Source organism: Polypterus senegalus, chromosome 11, assembly GCF_016835505.1.
Source record: "Polypterus senegalus isolate Bchr_013 chromosome 11, ASM1683550v1, whole genome shotgun sequence".
NCBI classification, from domain to species: Eukaryota; Metazoa; Chordata; class Cladistia; order Polypteriformes; family Polypteridae; genus Polypterus; species Polypterus senegalus.
The window spans coordinates 55403486-55420472 of record NC_053164.1 but is presented as its reverse complement, the minus strand read 5'-3'; the positions used below and the strand labels follow the sequence as shown (position 1 = coordinate 55420472).

The 16987-nt window shown below is 37.5% G+C and overlaps 1 protein-coding gene across 5 annotated transcripts in view; it reads right to left on the bottom strand.

The window, feature by feature from the left end:
* Window positions 1-11712: 11712 nt before the first annotated feature.
* The window catches only part of LOC120539006 (myb-like protein X), a 65974-nt gene continuing 60699 nt past the window's right edge, over window positions 11713-16987 (bottom strand). For all 5 annotated transcript variants that reach the window (XM_039768678.1, XM_039768680.1, XM_039768679.1 and 2 more), the window contains 2 exons: window positions 12859-12915; window positions 11713-11892 (listed from right to left, as the gene is read on the bottom strand). In XM_039768678.1, coding sequence (XP_039624612.1) covers window positions 11846-11892; window positions 12859-12915 — 104 coding nt within the window. In that variant the 3' untranslated portion in view covers window positions 11713-11845. The remainder of the gene's footprint in view (window positions 11893-12858; window positions 12916-16987) is intronic.

Here is a 16987-nt window from a genome sequence, read left to right as displayed (position 1 = left end):
GCACGTTAAATCACACAGTTCATTAGTTCAGATATGCGATCGAAGTGTGCCAGGTTTACCAGAGAATTAAATTAGTGAACCCGCATTGAATTGGGTAAACTTCACACGCACTAAATACGTGAAATATGAATTCCTTTCGTAACTTGTGCAAATAACAAGCTGCGGGCTAGAAAGTAAATGGCTAACTAATGTAATTTCCTTTTACTATAAATTAGTGCATTGGTTAGTGGTGCTGCTTCGTGAATTTAACGATCTGGGCTTGAATGCATAGCCTGCCTTTATAAACTTGCCAATATTCATTTCTGTGGACTGTAATTGTGTGAGGAAAACATCAGACTGTTCAGTGATATGTCCCGTTTCCAGAAAATGATGTACAGTAGCACGCGACGGCATTTGGTGCTCATCTGAAAGTATGCGGCACACACGCAATATTGGCAGGGGCGACTTTAAAGACCTGCGCAGGCTATGGTAAGTGGTGGGCACGAGATAGTAAGTTTATGCACCAAATTGTTTCCCAGGAAGAAAAAAACACCATATCTCCTCAGGTGCTCCGTACGAGTGTGCAGACGAATACCTGTAAACTAAACTTACCCTCCCACAAGCCTACTCTTAACCATAGTGTAATGTGTTATGCGATGGGCATTTCGTGACAGACGTTCTGGGCATTACCTGATGTAGGTATTGCATACTGTTGTTAAACCCAACTCTAACCATCCCACACTCCTTTAATAAATAAAAGCCCATCCGTCTGCTTTTTTATATCACCGTGCTACAAGCGCTGGAAGTGACGTCAAACTGAAGCGCCACAGCCTTGGTAAGGTTGTAATTAGGAAGCCCCGAAGCACACTTTTGTAATATTTTAATCTAAGTTTATCTTCTAAGTTTATCGCGTACGTACGTGAAAACATCTCGTACGTACATGAAAGTATCTCGTACGTATGTGAAAACATCTCGTACGTACGTGGAAGTTTTTTGTACGTACGAGATATTTTCACGTAAGTACGAAATAAGGGTTATCCCATAATCTTTTTTCACTGTGCGGTTCAGAGCTTCCGTAAGGTATAACAGACAATAACTTTGTATAGATTTAACATTTACACCCCCGGGTGGAATTGAAGAGTCACATAGTGTGGGGGAGGAACGATCTCCTCAGTCTGTCAGTGGAGCAGGACAGTGACAACAGTCTGTCGCTGAAGCTGCTCTTCTGTCTGGTGATGATACTGTTCAGTGGATGCAGTGGATTCTCCAATATTGATAGGAGCCTGCTCAGTGCCCATCACTATGCCACGGATGTCAAACTGTCCAGCTCTGTGCCTACAATAGAGCCTGCCTTCCTCACCAGTTTGTCCAGGCATGAGACATCCCTGTTCTTTATGCTGCCTCCCCAGCACACCACCGTGTAGAAGAAGGCGCTCGCCACAACTGTCTGATAGAACATCTGCAGCATCTTATTGCAGATGTTGAAGGGCGCCAGCCTTCTAAGTGTATATCTCTTCTAGGAAGAAATGGCACTCAAAGCAAAATTAGAAAGAAAGTCACACTTTTCTGTTAAAATTCACAATTTGCAGATTCTGTATAAATTCTCCAACATTGTTTATCTGGGTGCAATTGTTAGCAACTATATCAACTGTTTAAGCTGTGATGCTCATTTAACTAACCACAAATGTAAAATGTGTTGAAAAATCATATGAGTTAAAATTAAACAAGAAGCATTTGTTTTTACAATTGAACCTTTGCACAAGAATCAGTTAAAATGTTATAGAAAAAAAAACCTGCTGTTTAGGCAAGCAATAAAGATTCGCAAGTGTTAAACAGATGTTCACTTAATAGGAAGTGGCAAGAAAAAAAGGAAATTTAAATCACAAGTGCCCTTTTTTTACTATTTCAGCAAAGGACACATATTATGCAAATGAATCCATGGCTGGTATTCATTCCTTCCAGCCATGTTCAAAGCTGGAAATTAATTGATACATTAATATACAGCAGTAACACACTGAGGAAATTGGAAAGAGAGTAACTGTGTTGGCAAAACCAGATTTTCACCTTGTTATACTGTAAACTGTTTTGTTACCATCAGTGATATAAGCATCAGGAATCGTGTCAGCAGCATGTGCATTCCAGGAGTGCATAGAGCTTTGGACTGGGTAAACCATTGTGCAAAATAGATGGTTGCCTCCAAAGTTGTCAGAAAAGAGCTTTAAAAACCAGTCTGCCACACTGATAGTCAGTTAGTCATCCACAGTGACTGAGTAAACAATCCTTTTTAGGACAGCAAGCAAAAAACCCATAATAAATTAACTTTCATCAGATCATCCATTGCTGACTCGTGCATCACTACATCAATGTCAAAAACGGAACAGTGTGCAGACTTGCGGTTCAAATTCTACCAAGCAGAAGAAAGCCTGGGTGGATCTAGAAGAGGAGATAAAAAGGGCTTTTGGAGCAGATCTGCAATTTACTGTGCTGACTGTGGAACATAAGAAGAAGAAAGCAGATCAAAATCGAGTATCAGTCTCAACTTCAACTTCAAGCCTGGTATGCAGGATAAGGAAGAAAAAGCAGAACATCTGTGGATGGCGCTTGAAGCAGAAGTATTGAACTCTCTTGCTAGATGTATGCTTGAAGGATTAGAGTTATCTGGCAGGATTCTTAATAGTGCTGAAGAGATGTTGCTGGTACAGTTGATGACAGGAGTGCAGCATACCCACTCCAAAAGACAATAGATTGGCCATCAGAAACTGGGGACATTAAGAGCATATATTGCTGACCCATTAAGAATGTCCTAAATTCCCAGATAATCTGCAAGAGGTGCTGAGGCCTGGAGCCTCGTTGAGACGCTTGCAGAGGTTGAGCAGGCACAGGAAATTCTGTACCCACTTGATGAGCACAGTTTGGCAATGGGCAAAGAAGACACAATTCCCTGAAGAAGTGCAGAAACCTGAGTAAAGCTGTCTGCTGGCAGTGCTGAAATGAAGGCCATACGACGTGCAGGATCATTTCAATGGGGTGGTGTAGTTACGAAGGTGTCTTCCCCACTCAACCAACCCTTCTCCACAAACCACCTTCTGCAGCAGCTGTTTGTGTCCCCCATGCTTTCCCTGACTCCTCTGTAAAGTCTAGTCTACCTCTTGCATAGCCCTTCTAGATACTGAGTCAAATCTGTTTGGTGGCAGTGGGGAAGACTGCTAAGGACAGACTATAGAGAGCCGGTGAGCTAAGAAGCAGCACTGACAAGGGGAGCAGATGAGCATTTGGAGGAAGAGGAACCATTGGGCACATAAAGTTCAAGCATAAGTTCAGACTTGTGTCTTTTCAAAACAAATGCATCTTAGGAGCTACTTCACAGCTGTTTGAGGCCACCAGACCAGCTCTTATGGATTTGCGGCACCTCAGTGCAGTTGGCCAGTCAGCATCTTAGCACAAACCACTCTGCCACCTCATAGAAGTGTACCTTAAAAAACTTTGCTGATAGTGATAACACACCAAAGCATGTCATCTTGCACATTACTGTGTTTCCCCTATAGGAACACTCACTATATAGTATACAGAAAGTAGCTTGCTTCCCCTCCCATATTACCTATCAACTCTTTCTTGACTCCTGTTCATGAAAGTTTGCATGTTCCATGAGATATGGAGCTTTACAATTATTTCTGTCTCTGATGCATCTTTAGGATTGTGACCAACAAGATTGTCATTGTAACTGGCAAAGTGATTGTTCTCTTTCCATTAGCACAACACACTTCTGAAGGTTCAGCAAAATATCTACATGTGACATGAAATCAGTCCACAGGTTATTTTTTACTAGACATCTTTATTTAAATACTAAATGACATCAATACATGAAAACACTTTCAGTCAGGAAATAAACACCTTTCTTTATGTGTCGATGACATGATTTTCAATGATAATGCAATTCAAGTTGTTTCAGAATATTTTTGGAAAAAGTAAAACAGTTTTGCAGAAAATTCAATTTTGTTTTGCTTATTGCTATCTGTCATCTTCACAGCATTTATCTCATTATGATCTGTCCAAACACCTTTAACACTGTTTAGCTTTAAGTAAGTGATTCCTAAACTCGGTTCCAGGAACCCCCTCTGGCTGCAGGTTTTTGTTCCAATCAACTTCCGTTTTTTTATTGGATTCGTTACCTATTTAATTGAGTCATTATTTCCCAGTTTCTGTTTTTTGGAGTTAATGTTGTATTGTGTTGTGGTGTTGGAGTCAAAATTTGTAGGTTTTTTAAGTTTTTATCAGTATTTTCATCTGAATTTTCATTCTGATTTTCCAGGTGCTCTGGTTATTTAATTGATTATTTACTAATTAGTGGTTCTGACTCTGAAGTAGTTGCAGCTTTCATCATCCTGGATGTCTGCTCTGCTTGTTGTCAATTGTCACTATTAGGTTAAATGAAAGAAGCAAACTACTGAGGAAAAGGGAAAAATAATAACAACTAAATAGAGTTTAGCATTTATAGCTTAAGAAAAAAATCTGAAATATTTGAAAATGTCTTCTAAATGTAAAAACCATACTGTTGTGATTTTCTGAATACAAAATAAGAGAGGACGAAAAAAAGACCAATTAAATGAAATTAGCTGTTATTGATTATTATCACTGATTGTGAATCTAGTTGGAACAAAAACCTGCATCCACATGGGGTCCCCCAGGACTGAGTTTGGGGACCACTGCTCTAAGTCACCCACTGGACTTAGATACAAAAAGGCGGATAGGAAATAGAAAATTACCTTCTTATGGAGGAACATCTCCGTGTGGAATACACTGTAATGCTGCCATGGGAGATGGAGTGGTGACACAAAATACATTCTTGCACCAGAATACATGGAATACTTGTGTTATTTTGAATTGCTACAGAATTTTTGCTTTACAGAATTAGAGGAGCTTTCGATATTTCAAAACACAAATGTCTTTCAAGCAGCACATAGCTTATCCACTATAGAGCAGTGTTAAGTGTATTGCAAAATTCTTCACCATATTCAGTTTTTTGCAGTTTGTCAAAAATTAAAATAGCATTAAATATCAAAATTTCTCCCATTCTCATTATGAGAAAGAATATTTTATTCACACTGTTATTTATTAGAATTGATGTTGAAGTTTCTTGTCAATAGACTCTTACTTGCACAAAATAGTTACAATAGTACAGAGAAAGAACACAAGATGAATACAACAGTTTACAACATCACATGGTATATAGAAGACACACATCAGCATTCTTATGCATGTGTCAATAGGCGAGATGATGAGGAGCCTTATGATCTCAGAATAAAATCCATCCCTAAATCTGATGGTGCTAATTGTCTTGGATAGAAAGAGTGAGAAAAGTGACAGTTCAGGATGACTGCGGTGTTTAATAGTATTGTTTGCCTTTATAAAACAGTATGTTATACATGACTGAAAAGAATGGAGTTGTGTTTCAATGATATTCTGCAACAGCTTTATGTCCTTTTGCAACGGTTTGCCATACTAAACTGAATAGAAGCCTTACCAAGATGTTATGGCGCAAGTGAGGATGGACTACACTAGGCAAATGCAGATGTTGGTGAGCACAGACTGAGACATCTTTGCTTTCCAAGGAATTAAAAATACTCGTGAGTCTTTTTGACAATAGTCAAGATGTGTTGTGCCAACTTCATCATTAGTGATGGTGACTGTAAAAATATTAAGCCCCTAACCCTGTGATCCATTCCAATGTTTCCTGACAACAATCTCCACATTTTTTTTTTTGAGATAGTAAGAGCCAGGTGCTTGTTCTGGTACCACCCTATCAGAAGGCAAATCTCTTCTCTGCTTGCTGTCTCATTTTTGTTTGTGGTCAAGCTTGTGATGATTGCATTATCAGCAAATGTAAAGGTAGAGCTGGGTCATCATGTGTAAATTGTGCATATGCACAAAAATGTTGCGTACGCCCATTTCCACGCTCACTTTGAGATGCATAAAAACTAAACTTGGTGTAAAGCCATGCACATTCTCACAACAGCAGCCAACACCCCAAACCTCCCAACCCGGGTACCCACATTTCTGCTCAGTTTTGCAAAGTGGTGGCACTCAGCTGCACAGCAGTGCTATTGTTTCTGTGGGGTCTCCCTTTCTTTTTTATATTAATATCCATGATGCAGGCTTTATCAAGTACACTGAAATTAATCGCATATCATTTATAAATTTAAGGTCCCTGATTATAATCAACCTGTAACAATATAATGGTGAATGAAATGGCCAAGCTATTCCAAATGTCATAGCTGTTGTATCTGAGTCTGGAATCACAATTCTATAGCAGCTGATCAGAAAGCTTTGCGGCAGGTGTATCGAGAGTGCAGAGGATTACAGGGATACAGCTTCCAGCTCTGGAGGACATTTATAGCTCACACTGCCTCAGGAAAGCCACCAGCATCTGCATGGATTCCACTCAGCCATGCCACAGTCTATTTGAACCTCTCCCATCCGGCAAACACTTCAGAGCTTTTCCTGCACGGACGTCAAGGTTCAGAAACAGAAACAAAAGTTACAAACACACTCAATCAATCCACCAAGTGCTCCCAGCAGAAATGTTTGTACTTAGAATTACAATTACCTCACTATAAACTTGCATTACAACTGTAATATTGCACAACCTGAGTCACATTATGAACCATTTGCACTATCTGCTTTATATGTACATGTATATTGTACTTATGCTTTCATATTGTATATTTTTCATTGTTTTTTATCGTATTGTAATTATTGTTATTTTATAATTTATAGGAAAATTTGCTTATTGAATCTCATTGTACCATACAATAACAATAAATTCAATTCAATTCAGTAGAAGAGAGTATGTATTTACAGATGATGACGACTGGCTTTCTGTGGTAGGCTGGTGCCCTGCCCTGGGTTTGTTTCCTGCCTTGCACCTTGTGTTGGCTGGGTTTGGCTCCAACAAACTATTATTCTTAACTGTGCTGCCCAAAAATATTTTTGTAAACATGGGAGAGCAACCCCTCCTTTATCTTTACTCAGTTGAAGGGTTTTAAATTTTACCCTTGGTTTCTTGCCTTGCCATATGAATCTGGAAATCAGTTTATCCCATTCTGAGAATCGTTTTTTGGGCAAGGGAACAGGCAAAGACTGAAATAGATAGAGTAATCTTGGAAGTATGTTTTGCTTGACTGAATCTAATCTAGATCTCATGCTAAAAAATGGTAAAAGATTCCATCTTGCAATGTCAAGTTTTATTTTTTTATTAATAGGACCATAATTAAGCATTTCTAAATTGTTCATATCCTTGGGGATATTTATTCCTAGGTATTTAATAAATGTTAGATCCCATTTTAAGGAGTAATCTTGTTTAATTTTGTTTGGGGGGTTATAATTAAAGCTCAGTACCTGAGTTTTTAAAATACTTAATTTAAATCCTGAGAAAAAGCTAAAGGTTTTTAAAGTTTCCATTAACTCAATCAATGACTCAGTTGGATCCTTTAGATAAACTAGTATGTCGTCCGCAAATAGTGCTATTTTATGTTCATCATTTTTGATGTTAATACCTTTAATTTTAGAATTTTGCCTGATCCATTGCCCCAGGGGTTCAATAAACAATGCGAAGAGCAGAGGAGAGAGAGGGCACCCCTGTCTGGTACCCCTCTCAAGTGCAAAGCTCCTCGATAAATTACCATTAATTTTAATTCTCGCGGTGGGGTATAAGTATATATTTTGAACTACTTTAATAAATTTCTCATGGAAGTTTAATTTGGCAAGAATGCCCTTAAGGAAAAGCCAATTAACAGAGTCGAAAGCCTTCTCCGCATCAAGGCTTAGGAGAACCGCTTGTAATTTAGAGTCTTGAATATGATTGATAATTTGGAGAGTCCTTCTGATGTTGTCTTGTGTTTGCCTACCCCTAATAAAGCCAGTTTGGTCAGAGTTAATTAGTTCCGGCATTATCAATTCTAATCTTTTAGCTAGGATTGAGACAAACAACTTGTAGTCCATGTTTAGAACAGAGATTGGTCTATAAGTTGAACAATCTTGTTTGTTTTTCCCCTCCTTTGGAATAACAGAAATAGTGGCTTCTCTCCACGAGGGTGGCAAATCTCCTCCATGTAAAACATGATTAAATGCTGGTAATAAAATGGGGATAAGTTGTTGTTTAAATACCTTATACCACTCAGATGAGAAACCATGTGGCCCCGGTGATTTGTTTGTTTTAAGCCTGGATATTGCTTTATTTAACTCCTCCTCAGTTATATCTGCAGTTAATTCAGCATTCCAGGTCTCACTAACCGAAGAAAGTTTTAAGGGAGTGAGAAAAGAATCAATTTCGTCAGAATTTACAGTCTGTGCTTGAGTATAGAGTTTTTTGTAGTACTCTTCGAACACTCTCTGAATATCTTCTGACTTATGGAATAGCTGTTTTGATATTGGGTCTTGTATCTTCTGTATTGTCTCATCGGCCTGTTGCTTACATAGCTTTCTAGCTAATAGCTTCATTGCTTTGCCTCCAGACTCATAATATTTTTGTTTTAAAAACGTTAGTTTTTTCTCTATTTCTTGTGTATATAGGCAATTCAACTCTGTTCTGACTTTCTTAATTTCTTGAGATTATTTTTTAATAGGATCCTTCTTGTTTTCCAATTCTAATTTATTTAGCCTGTTTGTAAGTCTGTTAAGTTTTTCAAGTCTAGATTTCTTTAATTTAGACGTAATGGCTATAACTTTACCCCTAAGAACTGCTTTACATGCATCCCAAATTATAGAACCATTATCATTCTGCTCCACATATCGTTTAATTTCTACTACAAGCTGTTCCCTAATCACTCTATTATTTAAAATGCCAGAATTTAATCTCCAGAGAGTGTTTTTTGGCTTAAACTCTAAATTTAGATAAAGTGATATTAATGCATGATCAGATATATCAATTAATCCTATATTGCAATTTTTTATTCTAAATTTGTCTTGTCCAAATGCTAGAAAGTAATCAATTCTTGAGTATGATGTATGTCGATGTGAGTAATACGTATAGTCTCTATGTCCTGGATGAAAGTCTCTCCATACATCAATCAGACCTATTTATTTTATCATTGTATTTATATGTTTTCTTAATGGACTCGCCAAATGGGTGGAAGTGTTCAAAGAATCTAATTTAAATCCCCACCGCAGAGAAAGATGCCTTGCAATTCGGATGCTATTAGGCTCATCAAAGTCTTAAAAAAGGAACATTTACTACCCGGAGGGGCATAGACATTAAGAATAGTAACTAAGGTGCCCTCAACTCTGCCCCTTATCATTATGTATCTACCCTCTCTATCTTTTATTTCTGCAAGATGTTCATAAGTCACTTTATTAGAGATTAAAACTGCAACCCCTCTCCTATGTCCAGATCCAAAAGACGCAGAAAAAACATATTTAAACCCTATCTGATTTAATTTGTCATGCTCTATTATACTGAGATGAGTCTCTTGAAGCAATGCTATATCAATTTTCTCTTTTTTAAGTTTAGTTAGAATCTTGCTTCTTTTTACAGGGTTAAGTAACCCATTTACATTATATGATGCTACCTTTATGGAATTATTCATTTTCTTTTAATCCACATATTTTCTTGTGTTTTTGATTCAAATTTACTCACAGTTGTATAACAGTCATCTAATACCATCCCCTTCTGAGTATGCATTAAACATGAACAGATAAACAAAGAACAACCAAAACTTTCAATTAAAAAAGGTGAAACTATAAAAAATAAAGTCAAGACTTCCAAGCAAGGGGTCGCAACATATCGACCCTTCAATGAGCAAGGATGATAAGCATGCTCCATGGGAAAAACCTCTTGTATTTGTGGTATACTAAGGGCCCATGCACTTAAAGTCATATCGATGTAAAAACAGTTCGTCCTTTTGTTCGGTAATATTTGCACTTAACACGCATGTCTTCTCAAGTCGGGAAGTGAAACTTTAGTTAAGAAACTAGTAGAAACTAATAAAGTCAGTGTAATAAATCAGATTACCTTCAATTTCTGTCCCAAAGAAAAGGTGTTTCTTATCCCTCACTTATTTTCTGTTTGTAAACATCTGAATGCAAGAAGTTTGTCTTTGTAGGATGGATGTACGCGAGCAGGTGTACCACTCTTCTTGCCGGTCTTTCTCCAGGTCAGCCGCTGAACACGCTCAATCAGCGAGGAAGGTGTGTTGAGAGCGATCACCGGGAGACCTCTTTTCACCATATCGGTCGTTGCCTCCTCCGCGGAGTTGTAAATAACCGTGCCTTCAGTGTAAAACACCCTTAACCTGGCCGGGAATCGCGTTTGAAATCCGATGCCATGTTCCCTCAGCATCCTTTTTGCACCTTGATATTTCCTCCGTTTCCACAGCACATCAGGAGCGTAGTCATGATCATAAAAAATCCTGTTACCTTTCCATTCGATCACTTTCTTCTCCCAGGCTGTTTTGATTACCAACTCTTTCGTTCTGTAGTTGAGGAACTTGACGATTATCGAGCGTGGTTTGGCTTCGGCTGATGGAGTAGGCGCGAGCGCGCTCTGTGAGCCCATTCAATCTGGAGGTCCACCAGCGGGGTCAGATCCAGAGTCGATTTAAGTAAATCCTGCAGAAAAGAAATGAAGTCGGAAGAGTTCGCCTCCGCTTTTTCAGGTACACCATAGATCCTGATGTTTGATCATCTGGCTCGGCCCTCTTGGTCATTTAGCCTTGCTTCAATTTGCTTAGTTAGCCGTATCATCTCTGCCAGCACTTCTTCCGTGTTTTGGATTCGGGTCTCAGCCTCATCTATTCTATTTTCAGCCTCTTCAATTCTTTTATTAGACTTATTCAATTCTTCTTTTATATCTTGAAGTTGTTTGTGGCTGTCCTGTCGAAAGTCCTTAATCTCGTTAAGAATCTTTGCTAGGCTAATTTGTTCTCCCTCATGTACTCCGTCACTGCTCGCGGTATTCTGTTCGTGTACGTTTGGGATGTTATCATCGTCTTTTGTAGCGTTTTTTTCTTGGTCTTCCCCTTTTCTCGATAGTTGCCCCCTCCATAATTTTGTCAGCACTTAGAAATTTGTTAATATCTCACTCTGGGGCACTGAATTCGTGCAAATTTACGGAGCTAATAAATTATGCTGCCATTTAGGAAATGACTCAAACTGGAAGCCCATATGCCATGTTTTAATGTGAATTCTACACACTGCATTATGCATGAGGCCCCTGGAGTTGTGTTTGGCCACACAATCATAAGTAAGCAAGGAGTACAGCAAGGGCTTTGTATACTACTCTGTTGCTGAATACGTCAAGCCTTGAAGAGAAAATGATGCTGCCAATCTGCACACATTACTTCAACATATATTATTTATAAAATTATGTATAAAAGCTTAAAATTTGCCCAGTCTGCTTTTCTCATTTTCTGCCGTGTTGCATTCTGATGTTTAACAGAAACATAACAATGGAAAAATGGACTCATGTCACAAAAGGTGTATAAGTAAATGCTTAACATACATACTAACTGTGCCTATACTTTTTTACATTAATTTATGATTAAAAGTTATTACCCCATGTAATAACTACTTGCCCTATTAGATTCAAAAATTACTTGCTTCACCTTTACCCCAACAACTGCAACCCCAAATAAGTTAATGAACACTTTCATAGAGGGCCGTGATGAAGTTTGTCAAGCTTCTTCTTGAAGAACTGCTAAATTTCAGCTACATTTGCAGATTTACAAGCACAAACAGTTCCATATTGATCATAGCTCAATATTTTAATGGGATTTACTTGTGGACTTTGATGAAACCTTTTCAAAATTCTAGTGTTTAATTTTTTTCTTTAAACTGTTCTTTCGTAGACATGTTTATGTGTTTCATTAAATTGTCATGTTGTGTGGTTCTGCTCCATTTCAGCTTCACCTTGAAGAATCTCTGAAACAGAATTTAAAGTTCTTTTAGTGACAGCAAATTACTCCAGTCCTGATACAGCAAAGAATTTCCAGAACATAGCTCTTCCTCTACCACTACCAGCCTTAATTGTTGTTACTTGGGTTTTGTCACAGAAATGCAATGCTAGCATTTTTCCAGACAAAGTGTTCTACAGTACATATTGAGAGAAAGAGTTGTTCCAGAACTGTTGATGATCGTCCAGATACATTTGGTTGTAGTTTGATGGTGCCCCACATTCTGCATTAACCTTTCACCATGGAATGACATTTCTCTAGAATTTCTAAGCTTACAACTTTAGTGAGACAGTAAGTGCCTAAGTTAGTCAAATTTATTTACACACACCCGGCCAAAATCAGGCCTGAGCTCTAAATAAAATATTTAAACATCCAGTCCTACTGTAATTATTTGTTTAACTGGGTTGAGTTCATTAGGTTATTGTTAACTTTTCACACTTAAAATTTGGTTAATCCACACAAGCTTTAAGAAAACTACTCTCTGTTCTCTTGGTTTGTCTTCTATATTTTACTACAACCCATAAGAATATCTGATCCTAAATTCATAGTCAAAATATGCTTTATATTTATGAGGGTATCCTCACAGTGCTAAACACAAGGCTGTAAACACTTCCGAACATGGCACCTGTCCATTGCAGGCCTCACTTACGCACACACCCAGAATCAGATTACGGCTGCAGCCAGTATGAAGTCGACAGTGACCCTAACCTGCACGTCTTTGGGGAGATCTGAGAAAAACCAGAGGTAAAAGAGAAAAAAATCCAAACACTGTGCAAGCACCAAGTTGATAATAACTGGGTATGGGATTCAAACCCATGAGGCAGCAGCACTGCTCACCAAACAAGCATACCTTGATGCATGAATACGTATTTTCCATAAGAATAAAAAAATCTCACATGTATATGTTGATCAGTATAAAAAAAGGGTGACCTACCTTCTTCCACATCTTTCAGTGACTGCCCCACATCATTGACTGTCACTCTGTTGTTATCTAAAATAAGTTAAAATGTACAGACATATTTGAATTATTCCTTTTCAAAGTGTATTTGATTTACTTAAATCCTTATTATGGAATGTATAATGCTATTCTAATAAAATTTGGTAGCATCAAATGTTTCAGGTGTAAAGTAAATAAATAGCAACAAACTAAAAGTAGCACATGCCTTGACACTTTCTTAATTATTTTATTATTAAAAATAATAAATACATTCATCCTGCATTATACTATAGTTATAATTATACATACTATATATACTGTATACACAAGAGATGTCAGGGGTGAACCAGGCAAACATAAGGGTTCCTCAAAGATCGGTGCTAGGCCCTTTCCTCTTCTCCCTGTACACATCCTCACTGAGCCCTATCATCCAGTCCCATGGTTCCTCTGACAGGGCTATGCTGATGACAGAGAGCTATACCTGTAGTTTCCTCCAGATGACTACACAATATTGGCTAGAATCATTGGATGTCTCACATATAGTGCAACCTAGATTAAGAAACACCATCTCAAGCTCAGCTTGGCAAAAATGGACCTCCTTGTTATCCCAGCTTGCCCCATTCTGTTCAGCACTCCATCTCTGTTCAGCTTGGTGTATTATTACTGACACACACCAAGTTCATATGCAACCTTGGGCCAAAGATTGATGACCAGCTTTGGGGACCATGTTTCTGCAGTCCCTTGGTCTTGCAGTATTCATTCTATACCATATCCACAAGATTAGACCATTTCTAACAGAGGATCCAGTACATCCCCTGGTCCAGGCTTTGGTCTTGTCACTGGATTACTGCAATCCTCTACTGGCAGGAGCACCAGCATGTGTCACTAAGCCACTGCAGATGATTCAAAATGTACTGGAATATCTTGTGTCCATCCAGCAGAGGTGGGGTACATGTTGCTGCTCTCTTCAGACCACTACATTGACCACCTGCATTGGCAAGTAATGCATTCAAGTTATGTTAATTGCCTTCATAGTCAATGGATCAACACCTAATATATATGGAGACACTTAGGTGGTCCTATGCTTCTTCGTGATTACTCAGGTCTGCTGATGAATGGCATCTGGTGATGCAACCTCAGCGTGGCAATAAATCTCAGTCCAGACACATTACACGTGTAGCTCCTTGCAGGTGGAACAAGCTGCCCTCTTCCATTCAGAATTCTAACTCCCTAAATATGTTTAAAAAGGGTCTAAATACTCTCTTGTTCAGTGAATTTTTGTGTAATAGATTGCTGCTAGGTTTTATTACCTAGGAATTGTAACACACTTATTTTTGTTCTGAGCTTTTCTCTTGTAATGGTCAATTTTATGACCTTGTCCTGTAACACTTGTTCCCAGATAGTCTCCCAGACTGGCGTTACTCGATTATGTTGACCTCTTTTATAAGTTACTTTGGACAAAAGTACAATTTTAAATTTAAATGTACATGATGCTCAGTGTATCAAGGTAAGATTTCATTTCCCTCTTAGTAACACAATTCGGCTTCAACACCTTCAAACTTTAAACAGATGTAACTTGGTACTATTGCAGATTTGAATATGTATGAAGAATAATTTAAACATCTACAGTGAATACCAGCTATTAGTCAAAGCTTATGTGAATGTTAACTTTATTACAAATGCAATTCTGCTGTGCAACTAGCAGATAAAAATGTATAACATAGAAAGCATTTCAATACTGAAGTAATTTCTGGACATCTGCACAAACAGGTGCACCCCACACAGACAAACTGCTATCTACAGACTGGATTGACAAAAGGCTATGAGGTGGCACTGTGATCTTCTGTGCCTTTTTGCAATGAATAACTAAAAGAACATCTGCAGATATTCAGGAACATAAAAGTAACATCCATTTTACAACTTTTTCCTATGATGTTCTACTTTAATGACAAAATAAACTACGTGATTAAAGTTGACATTTCATGCTGTTTTCCCACTATGTGCCTATTTTTTTTTTTCCATTGTACCCTAATAAGCTTTCATATGACACCCAGACGGTGGGCTATGACTTGCCTTTTCACGACGACTTTGATATCTGACAACTTTCTTATTTTCTTATAACGTGGAAGTTGGTGTTCGAACAGATTTATGCATCTAGATTTTTTTGTGCGTACGAACATTTCCGCTTTTGTGCTTATGCCATGTTATAGTGTGAATTCTATGCACTGTGTTATGCATGAGGCCCCAGGAGAGTGAGTAGCCCAGTTATTGACTTCTTCTCCCTTTTTACCTATAGAATGGATGACAGACCCAAAACGAAGACCTGTAATAGCAAACATTTAAGAGATCGAGGAATGGTGGTTTTTTATTCTTGCACCTGCAAAGAGCAGAGCTCCAACTTCAGAAAAGTTTCCTACTTAGAATATTCTAAACTCAGACCATAACTGTCCCGAACCTTTCATTTTCTTTTCTTTTTTTTTGGCAGCTTTCTTTGTTGGACATTAAGCATGGAACCATGTAGGTCCTAAAATCTTTATCATATTTATTTGGCATAGATAGATGGATAGATATACATACATGTATACCTACATACATGATGGTACTGTCCAGAATTTTAAATTAAAGGGGTCTTGACTGGAGATATACTGAAGGAATTCCATCAAGCCTGTAATGGGCAGCAGCAATTTTTGGGTGCTTTGTTCCAACTTTCTGAACAGCCTCTAATGAAGTGTAGTTTTTACAGGAGCTTTTGTGTGATTAAAAGGGAACCAGAATTATCTCCAAGAAGGCATACTTGGTGAAAAGGAGGCCTAGGGAATTGTGGAAAAGAAAGGTTGAATTAAATATTTATCTTCTTTTTGAGTTGTTAGCGTGTCATCCCAGGAGTATTTGCCAAAATAATAATCTTTATTATATTGTTTCCCTTAAGTTATAATACTTATACTGGCATATTTTTGTTCAGTTTGTTTTTTTTTTTTTTAACAAGTCTGTGTGGCACCCGTGTATTTTAATGCTGTTTACTTATTAATGTTATTATTTTCTGTTCATTTTACTGCACAAGTTTGTAGTAATTTGTTAAATAAAGGATATTGTCACATTAATATATATTAGTTAAGAACACGTACACTAAAAAGTATTGTGTTGTTTTTTCCTTATACTGGGTTTGACTGGGCAGTTTAATGGTCTGGAATCCCTACAGATTTTATTTTTTTCTCCAGCTCTCTGGAGTTTTTTTTTTGTTTTTTCTGTCCACCCTGGCCATCGGACCTTACTTATTCTATGTTAATTAATGTTGACTTATTTAATTTTTCTTACTGTGTCTTTTATTTTTCTATTCTTCATTATATAAAGCACTTTGAATTACTTTTTGTATTAAAATGTGCTATATAAATAAATGTTGTTGTTGTTATGTTCATTTTCTTCCATTTCATCCTCCAATTGACTGTATATTGTGTGCTACAATAAGGTTATCCTAAGTTGTGGTTTCATATTGCCCCTGTTCAGTCATTACATATACAGTATGTAACTGTCAATAGACAGAACTTTATTAGTCCACAGGGGGAATTACATAAGCTCTTCAAATAAAAAAAATGCACAAGTAGGCAGATAAATAAATAAATTTACACACACATTTTGTTTTGGATAAAGAAGAAAATAAAAAAGAAAGAAAACTTATGGCTTGGCTGTCACAGACACAGTGAGGCATTAAGAACTGTTTGACTCCAAGGAAAGGTGGACTCTTTTTCTTATGTCCTCACAGAGCAATAAATTTTAGAATTTCTAGGAATTGTGGAATGTCTTTATAGACATGGCCTTTATGTTAGGTATTCATAGTGTATAAAATGATAAAGTTCAATGTACAAACAGAAGATGAGTAACCTTGTCTTCCAGAATGCACCTCCATGCTATTCTAACATTCTTTATTTCAATATTTTTCATAATTGTGTTACTGTATATAGTTTTAAGCTTGCTATTAATAAATTTTCCATAATTGATTTTTTATGATTATTTGCCTGATATAATTGTAATTAATGATAAAACGATGTAGCCCTTTCTCTGCAGACACATGCTGGAATTCAGCCTCTGCTTTCCACAGTCTGAATATTCATATTTGGTTAGTATTCTT